Consider the following 10,070-nt stretch of genomic DNA (forward strand, 5'->3'; position numbering starts at 1 on the left):
TCCCCACTGTGTTTTGGGTCATTTCGAGACCTGCATGTTTTAGGTTGATAAGAAGCACGACTCTTTCACCACGCCACTTTATTATTTGGTGTCAAATATGTACATATGTACATGGATCCGTGACTGACATAACATAGCATAGCATAGCATGCATACATACATACATACATACATATATATATATAGATAGATACATACATACATACTGAGCGACATCATCGATCGCATCACGTTCATCAGGACGACGCCAACGACGATGAGGAGGAGCTGCTGCAGCAGAAGAGGCGGGGCTGCTGCTGCTGCTGCTGCTGCTGCTGCAACGCGAAGAATCAATGCTGCTGCTGCTGCTGCAGTCCGTTCCGATACCTCGTCATCACATTCTGACCGCGCTCAACCTCGTACTGCCAGCTTCGGTCAGTCTCTCTCTCTCTCTCTCTCAAGAAACATAGATTCGCATTTAGATCATTCATGCCACTCTTCCAGGTTTCAGAGAAGTCGGTGAGGAGGAGAAAGGGAGACTCGTTGGGGATGTGTTCAAAAGCGTCGCTTCAAACTACGATACCATGAATGATATCATGAGTGCAGGATTGCACCGCCTCTGGAAGGACAGGTCGGTCACTCCTCTCCCCCCCCTTCGCCGAGTATTACTTCCTCTTGATGGAAATGATTGCCAGAAATGCCCTTTTGGAAAGTCAATAGAGAGAGAGAGAGAGAGAGAGAGAGAGAGTCTGTCTTGCAGGGTGATCTCAAAGCTCAGTCCCTTTCCTGGTATGCAACATTTGGATGTGGCTGGTGGTACAGGTGATTGTTATGTACTTGCGATATTTGAACTTGCTGTGTGAAACACCCTTTCATATAGTTGCGTTATGTAGTCATTGACACTTCATCCTCTTTTGTGATTAAGGTGATGTTGCATTCCGTGTCCTTGATGCCATTTATTCACGAGAGCAGATGGGTATGCGTGGAAAACCTTCTGATATTGAGGCTGATGATGATACCCGGGTGTATGTGTGTGACATTAATCCAGCAATGCTAAATGTTGGCAAACAAAGGGCCCAACAAAGAGGTAAGACTTTTATTGGATTGTGTTTGAAAGTAAACTGTGATGCTAGCTGGGATGTCAGATTTCTTCATAACAAGTTCAGAAAAAGTGAACACAGAAACATATTGCAAACGGTTTCTGATTCTTTTCTAAAGAATGAAACATTTCTATTTATTTATTTTGTCTTGTGTTCCCTTCCCAAATGTTCTTTCCCCCCTGTCTCTCTCCCCAAATGTTCATCATGTTGTGTGTAACTTCGTTGGAAAACACTTGCAAACTCACATGAAATATACTCTTAAATTTTGGAGTACAGCACAAATAATCAACTGGAGCATAGTGTATCTAACATTGAAATGTGATCAGTATGCATTGCATTGCCATTTCTCTAGACTCGACATATCGTATAGCATGCACTCAAACAACCACCTGCACATGTGAAATGTAACCATTAGAAAAGAAAAACATTTTGGGGGTGCTCAATTTGTTATGAACCCATGATCACTTTTGTACTTGAGGATCTGACAACAGATCCTCTTGTAAGGAGCATAGGGTATACAAGAGATTGAAGACTTCATTTCTGGTAGTGACAAAAAACACCATAAACTTCAAAACAGGAAAGTCTCCATGTGCCTCCATCTTCCGAAGCCAATTCAAAGTCCTTTTCTCTTGAAAGGAGTTTATGAGTACTTGTGGTTGATAAACATTCCACCAACCCGGATCTGAGGTTCTTTAAAGCAATTTTTGGAAGTGATTGAAATTGCAAAAGGAAAGTGTAATAAATTCCCAACATACCAGATAGAGTGTTGTTATTGGATAATAGAAATGATGGTCTTGTGTAATCTATATGGAGAATCTTCCTCACATTAATGATGTTTTTTACGCCAAATTCTCGAAAGCCTGTGCCATCTTCGATCAGATCAAGGATTTAATGCCAGCTATCAGTACTCTTTCTCCTCTTAGCTTTTGTGTGGCAATGTGTAGAAGCATTGCAATTGGTCTAGATGATGCAACTTGGAAATTGCTCAATCTTAAGGTAGTTGCAATAACGATATTAGATGAAATTCTAGGAAATATTGAGGGGTTAACTAGTGGTCATGAGGTTGTTGGAGGGTGGCAGCTCCAGCCTTGCACTCTCTTTCATCTTTATTATCTATGTACTATATTCTCTCCCTTCCCAGATTCTTCCCTCTCTAGAATCCGCAACTCCTTTAATGCCTTCTCTCTCTAGAATTTGTAATGCTTTAAATGCCTTTTTTCTCTTCTACTTTTTCCAAGATATTCCCTTTTATTCCTAGTTTTTTGTACTTGTTTGATAGTACAAGAGCCACTTTACTACCAAACAACCATTTCACCCACTTTCCCCAATTTTGTATAAATAGGCTATACCGGCCTCTTTTGTAAAGACTTTTTTTTTTTACTTTGGTTGCTACTTAAAAACAAGCTCTATTATTTGGCCGTGTCTCTACTCTTTGCAACCATTTTTCTACTGCTGTCTAACAGCCTTCTCACGGCTTGGCTGTGTCTATTTTGTTCTAACTCTTCCGTTGCTGCTATTAACAACTTTTCTCACAGAGGTATGGAGCAAACTAAAAACGATGTACGTGTAGACCATTGCAGTGAATCAAGTTCACTTGATGAGAAGGCTCATGGCTACATGACTTGAAGATGCCAAGTTTGCATCTAAACACATTCAACATTCAATGGTCTACTCAATCAATTTGAAGATGTGGGTTTGCAAATATTCAACGACAAAATGAAGGCAATCGTCTCACTCATTAAAGGTAAAGAGGGATGTTTGAGGGAGCAACTATTGATTGATGACGTTCAGTAAACAAGACTATAGTAGAGATGAGAGTAGAGACACAGGTTTTTGGGTGTACCCAACCGCCTTGATTGGTACACAAGAAAAAAAAGGTGAATAATGTGTTCACATATACGAATAATTACCTAATTTGTGAACTATGGGCCTTTACACCCAACAACCTCCCACTTAAAGGTCCGATGTGAACATTCAAGTAACTCCCTCTAACTGTATGCAATGCTCATGTTGAGCTTTGCCAAGACTTTTGGTGAGAATATCTGCAGGATTATCCTGTGTTTTGATCTTGGTCAATGTGACTAGACCATCCATCCTCCAAAACTTGTCTGATAAAGTGATGTCGCACATCAATGTGTTTAGTGCGCGAATGAAACATGGCATTTGTAGCCAGATACACAACACTTTGGCTATCACATCCTAACACAGGAGTACTAACAGACATGCGAAGATCTATGATTACCTCTCAACAACTATCATTTGAGCATGATTAGCTCTATGATACCTGGGCATGATTGCTTCCCAAGGAAACTAATTCGTTTTGTAGGGTAACAAATTGCGTGATTTGATCCATGATGTATGGAGTGTCATGAATCTTGAGATTTGCTAGTTGGCTCTCAACAACTATCATTTGAGCATGATTAGCTCTATGATACCTGGTTTTGATGGCTGTCTATAGTTCATTGGTTGTCTCTTCATCTGTGTCTTGAAATTAACGAGCGATGCTCAGTTTAATATTAAACATGAGGAAACCATGAGCACGAGAATCCTTATCGAGCCAAGCTTCAATCTCAGCTTTAGATGAACCAGCAACTGATTTGGGTGAAGAAGATGAAGTTACCGGTGGTTTCTTCTCACTACCATTGACTACATTCCATAGACGATGGTATTGTAGCAAGGTCTTTATCTATAGTTCCCAATCCAAGTAATTATTCCCATCCAAGTTGGACTCTTTGGGGAGTTGGGGAATGGTTGATGAAAACAATGGTGGCATGTGAGGCCATGGATATCCTCCTCTTGAGCTACAACTGGACAATTTACAGCAGCTGTAAGTAGATGCTCAGGGTCTTTCTACTCCTCCCTAGATGCTAGGTGAGGCTCAGATGAGGGGAAAAGAAAAAAGAACCTCTTCTGTAGGTTGGGAGGGTGGCTGCTAAGAGAACCTCCTCTATAGGGTTGGGAGGGAGGGATAAAAGAAGATAGGTCTGTCACTCTTTGGCAAAAAAAATCAGGCTGTGGATATGGAGGCCTCATTGCTCTGTTACCATGTGAGAAAAGCTGTTAATAGTAGTAGCGGAACAGTTAGAACAAAATAGACACAGCCAAGCTGTGAGAAGGCTGTTAGACAACAGTAGAAAAAATGGTTGCAAAGAGTAGAGACACAGCCAAAGAGTAGAGCTTGTTTGTAAGTAGCAACAAAAGTAAAAGTTTTTACAAAAGAGGCTGGTATAGCCTATTTATACAAAATTGGGGAAAGTGGGTGAAATGGTTGTTTGGTAGTTAAGTGACTCTTGTACTACCTAACAGGTACAATAAACTAGGAATAAGAGGGAATATCTTGGAAAAAGTGGAAGAGAGAGAAGCATTTAAAGTGTTGTAGATTTTAGAGAGAGAAGGCATTTAAAGAGTTGCAGATTCTAGAGAGAGAAGAGACTGTAGTACAGAGATAATAAAGATGAAAGAGAGTGCAAGGCTTGAGCTGTTACCTTCCAACAAAGCTTTATATCCACATCAGAAAATAATTAAGAAACAAGTTGGATGCAAAATCCATCAAAGACATCTTTTTGGAATATGGTGCAGAAGGTGAGATGGGTTATAGAATTTGGTTATTGCAATGGTAAAAGGTAATCAAAAGTTGGGATGTTGTATTCAATGAAGCAAAGTTGCTCAAAGGTAATTGTACCTAATCAGAATCAACAAAAAGAGTGAAAATACATCAACAGCCATTGATTCAAGAATAACATATCAAAGCGATGAACAGGTAGAGATCCACAAACTAGTTTTATTGTTAGAAGATGGACAACAAAAGAGAGAAATTTTAGCCTATGAAGATGAAGATTAATTACAACCTCCTACAAATGAAGAACGAACTGCCGAACTACAACAAGAAGATATTCCATTAAATTTGAACCCATCCTAGATAATGTAGATCATTGGGTTAGGAGATAAACACAAATGTGGTGTCCAACCCAAAGGTATGATCCATCTCTTCATCAAATTCATTTAATAAATGAATTGGAGCCTCTCACTCTTAAAGAGGCTAGGACATGTGAGCATTCTAACAAGTGGGAGCTTGCTAAGGAAGAGGAGATCAAACCACTCCTTGAGAATGACACATGATATCTTGTTGAGCTACTGAAAGGTAAAAAGGCTATACTCAACAAGTGGGTCTACAAGGTAAAGCTCATGAAGATAAACCCAAGTATAAGTCTCATTTAGTAGCTATAAGGTATAAACAAATACAAAGAATTTGATTTTCAAAAGGATTTTCAATACACTTAGGACACTTTTCTTATTTCAACCTTTTGTATTAGAAGTTATATCAAATGGATTTAAAGATGGCATTCCTCCATGGACGCCCAGATATGGAGCTTTATATGTTGCAGCTTGAAGGGTTCACTATTCCAGGAAAGAGAATTTAGTTTGTAAAATTCAAAGTAGCCTATGGTATAAGAAATTTGACCCTTTCATGTTCTCAAGTGGCTTCACTCAAACTAAGGCAGATCCTTGTCTCTATATGAAAAAGGAAACTAACGGCAGTCCTATTATTTTTGTTTTGTATGTTGATGACATGCTAACTGTAGGAAAGCATGAAACAACTTTGCAGGACATAAAATGCTAATTCAAACCTGCATTTTCCATGAAAGATCTCAGAAACGCTCAGCACATTCTTGGGATAAGAATCAGACGAGACAAACAAAAGAAGTTACTATTTGTGTCCCACGAGAAATACATTGAGAAGGTATGGGAAAGATTTCAGATAACTGATGCAAAGTCATCTTCAGTGCCATTCACCCACAAGTAAAGCTTTCGAAAGCATATTCTCCCAAAGACGAAGAGGAAGCAGAAAAAATGTAGGCTATCCCATATGCTTCAGCTTGTGGGTCACTAATGCTTGCATATGCTGTAGTAGTATGCAGATTTATGAGTCAACCTGGACAAAACCATTGGGGTGCAGTCAAGTCTCAAAGATACTAAGGAAAAATGCATTTGTTATGACAAAAGGAACTTGAATCTTCATGGCTATTGTGATTCTGATATGGTTGGAGATGTAGACACAAGAAAATCTACTTATGGTTACATCAACACTCTTGTAGGGGGAGCTATTTTGTGGTTTCCACAGCTGCAATAAATTGTTGTACTCTACTACAGAAGCTGAGTATATCTCAGCTGTAGAGGCTTCTAAGGAGGCCATTTGGTTAACTCTCTTGTGTAGTGTCCTACAATGTGATTACCGAAGTGCCATATGTTTGGCAAAGAACCCTGTTTACCATGCAAGGACTAAACATATTGATATTCGCTATCACTTCATTAGAGAGGTGATAGAAGATGGTCAAATCCAACTGGTAAAGATTGATACCACCGAGAATTCTGCAAAAAGTGTTTATCAAAGACACTTCACCAAAAACTGCCTTCAGCAAGTAGGAATTATCTAGTAGAGTAGTAACCTAGCTCCTTTAACTGGAAGTCTGTTGGGATTAAAGGACCTTGGGTTTTTCCGTTTAAACTAGAAAAACGTTTTTATATAATTGAATGATTTCTGATTTTTGTTAGAGTTGCACAGTCTTGTTTTTAAAACTGTAAACTGCACTACAACTTCCACAAAAATATTTTGTACATTGAATGGGATCCTTGGACAAGATTCCCACTCAGCATTAAATAGGTATTTATGAGGCATGACTTAGCTGTCCCATCAGCATTTAAGGCCCTTCTTCTAAGAGCATATTCTACGTATCTTGAATAGCACATATATATATGTGTGTGTGTGTGTGTGTGCGTGCACTCCAACCTTGTACATTTTTTTTAAGAGGTGGGTCTTTTGTTTTGCAGAGCTACTTCTACTTTCTTTAATATCTCCTATGTGTTAAACCCCATCATTGTTTTCAGTTTCGATATCTCTGCCTTTAGATATTTGAGAAAACTGTTATTCTATCTTCTACTTCTTTACAACACACAAAGCTTCCAAATTTCTATAGAAAACTATACCCTAGTTTCTTGTGTTGCAACGCTGACTGCACACAACAAGTTTGCGACTTGATATAACTTGTTTCCTGGCATGGGTCCGTTTAAGTTTGGCCCAAGGGAGGATTTTGAGGGACTATGCTGTGATATGCAGCATGAAATATCAGCCATCACATGATCGCATAGTCCCATGAACTTGTCATCCCATCCATGCAAATATTCAACATTCACACATCATGGTTTACGTAATGGGGTTTCACAATCATATGAAACAGAAACTAACATTTTGGGAAACAAGAAACAATGTTTCATACTTTGCCAGAATTGAAAAAAGAATAATTATGTGGTTGAAAATAATTTTGGGGAATCTTCTCTGATTACAGAAAATTTCCTGCTCATTCCTAGCCTGTGACCAATATCTTTGTTCCCACCATTCTTACACTTGACTCAGGTGGATAGTTTGTGCTAATAAAATAATATGTCAATATATGGGACCCCACAATATGCAGCATGCATCAGCTGTGTATCTACTGAAATGTATTACGTCCAAATTCAAGTTTTGAAGTTTCACCCATTGGTTTCGATTTACATTATTATAATGAGAACTTATTTTCTGCTAGGGCTTGGCAAAGCACAATCATTGGTGTGGATTGAAGGTGATGCAGAATCTTTAAGTTTCAAAGATGAATCTTTTGATGGCTATACCATTGCTTTTGGCATCAGGAATGTGACTCACATTGACAAAGCCCTAAAAGAGGCATACAGGTTGGAAAATGTTTACATATTATGTTACCTTCCTTTTTTCTCCACTTGTACTAGACGTCTGATGTTGTACTTTGTTTTTTTTGAGATCAGAGTATTGCGGCGAGGTGGTCACTTTCTATGTTTGGAGTTGGGCCATGTACAAAATCCAATTTTCAAGCAACTGTGAGTGATAATTTGTTTTTGATCACCTAGAGAGTGGTCAACATAAAGAATGTCCTGAAATTACTATGTTCGTTTATCTAAGTAGCGATTCATGAAGAGCTGGTTGGGCTCTATTGGTGTATTGATTAAGACCCTTAATTCTGGCCAAGTCTAATTACTGTACATCTGGATGTGAGAGAATTGTTTTTTTTTCCTGAAACAGAGAGAACTGTTTTTAATTGCCTATGGCTGGTTAATATAAGATCTGTTTTGAAAATGATGCTCAATTTTTCCTAGTGATTCATGAAGAGATTGATTGGATTCTATTGTTGTATCCTTGAAGACCCTTCATCACAGCGAAGTCTGGTTATTACACATTGAATGTGATGGGAGGACACAGTTTTTGTAGGCTTTATATATGTGATAATTTTGACCCATGAATTCTTTTGCAGGAATGCGTGATTGTAAAGCTAATAGGACTTTTATTTTAGTTGTTTTTATGCAATTTTTAGAAATTCTGTTCACTTTCACGAACAAACCTATTTTGTCTTTCCTATTGCCTAGACTGTTGGTTCTTAAGATGCCCAAATATTTGAAGTCAGCCGCTGCACCCAATCATAACATTGCTGACATTTATGTAAGTTGTGTTCAGAACAGAAACATGCACTACACTTTTCTCTTCTCATGTTCATCAGCACACCAAAACCATGAGTAACATAACCCCACATATCTAGGTGGGAGGAAATGCATGTAATCATTTGTGCTTCTCGTTTACATTTAGTTCCATGCTTGAATTTGTAGTTCGTTGGTCCTGTATTTTCAATGTACACTGGTGACATCTACATAGGTCGTGATGAGAACAGAAACTTGCACTTCACTTTTTTCTGCTCATGTTCATCAGCACGACTATTAGTAACATAACCCACATATACAGGTGGGAGGAAATGGATGTAATTATTTGTGCCTTTTGTTTACATTTAGTTCCATCTTGAATATTTAGTTCATTGGTCCTGTAATTTAAATGTGCAAGATCGTTGGTAAATGTGTAGTAGATTTTATTTTTCTGATCAGGTATGACTTCTACTCATTTTCTGTCATCCCAAACATTGGAGAAATGGTTGCTGGGGATAGAAACTCTTATCAATACCTTGTTGAAAGCATTCGGAAATTTCCAAGACAGGTCTCCCTTCCCTCTCCTCATGTTTTCTTGGCTTTATATATAAAACGGATGAGTATTGAGGATTAAGTATGCAGTGATTGATCTGGTTCCTTCATCTCATGACTTACTTCAGGAAAACTTTGCTCGAATGGTGCAAGAAGCAGGTTTCCAGAACGTGGAGTATGAGAATCTTGTAGGTGGGGTTGTGGCCATTCACTCTGGCTTTAAATTGTGACACCAAAATTTGGAATTGTTCTCTGGGAATACAATAAATGGTCAGCTGAGTGAGTTATAATAAAGTCTCCAGAACAAATGTATAGAAATGTCCTTCGATCTCTTTGCTTTCTAAAGAAGTAGATTGTCTCAATTCTAATTGGTCACGTGAGTTTGCATGTTGTAGTTCCAGTTTGGCACCATGATATTTGCAAGATTTGGGTTGGGAGGTCATTTCAGGAAATTTTTATCCTGTCCATGTAAGATTTACGGTCATCTGTGTATGCATCGAGATTCTCGTTGTAACGAGGCAGATATAGCCCACCATGGTTCTTATGATGAATGTTTCAAATTTAAGGCTACCCATAAGCCTCTCAATTCATAAAAAAACCATTATGTATTTATGATACACTTTTTAACTAATTGGTATTTTTAATAGGATTTTATGACTTTGCTTTTATGTCCCTTTCATTACTGCTACAAGAATTGTGTGAATGAAACTCAAAACACTCATCCCCTCTCCAAGCTATACGTTAGTCTCATGTTTAGACTTGTAAGCATAAATAATAACAGTCACTTGGTTATCTCAAGTGGCCCTAAATGAGATGGATGTAGAAAATATTATAGTTGAGTATCAACGTACTATTGTGGATCACATGACCCACAAATAAATTGGTAATGATTTTATAAAACACATCTTGAAGCATGATTGGGCCAGAAATGCAACTGAAACGTTTTGCTTGGCATTCATA

The 10,070-nt window shown here is 38.3% G+C and overlaps 1 protein-coding gene across 2 annotated transcripts; it reads left to right on the forward strand.

Moving 5' to 3' along the window:
* Positions 1–223: 223 nt before the first annotated feature.
* On the forward strand, positions 224–9,767 carry LOC147853962 (S-adenosyl-L-methionine-dependent methyltransferases superfamily protein). 2 transcript variants are annotated; one of them, XM_087332711.1, is made up of 8 exons: positions 224–413; positions 484–610; positions 740–801; positions 905–1,066; positions 7,661–7,805; positions 7,896–7,967; positions 9,018–9,126; positions 9,239–9,767. In XM_087332711.1, exons 1-8 carry the CDS (start codon positions 257–259, stop codon positions 9,338–9,340), a joined length of 936 nt encoding a protein of 311 aa, XP_087188837.1. In that variant the 5' UTR covers positions 224–256; the 3' UTR covers positions 9,341–9,767. The 2 variants fall into 2 exon arrangements, with proteins under 2 accessions (XP_087188837.1, XP_087188836.1); XM_087332710.1 differs by having other exon boundaries at positions 224–408; positions 476–610.
* Positions 9,768–10,070: the final 303 nt, after the last annotated feature.

The sequence above is a fragment of the Azolla caroliniana genome, unplaced genomic scaffold (assembly GCF_043228905.1).
Source record: "Azolla caroliniana isolate FFs.n. ecotype wild unplaced genomic scaffold, voAzoCaro1.0.p SCAF_16, whole genome shotgun sequence".
NCBI classification, from domain to species: domain Eukaryota; kingdom Viridiplantae; phylum Streptophyta; class Polypodiopsida; order Salviniales; family Salviniaceae; genus Azolla; species Azolla caroliniana.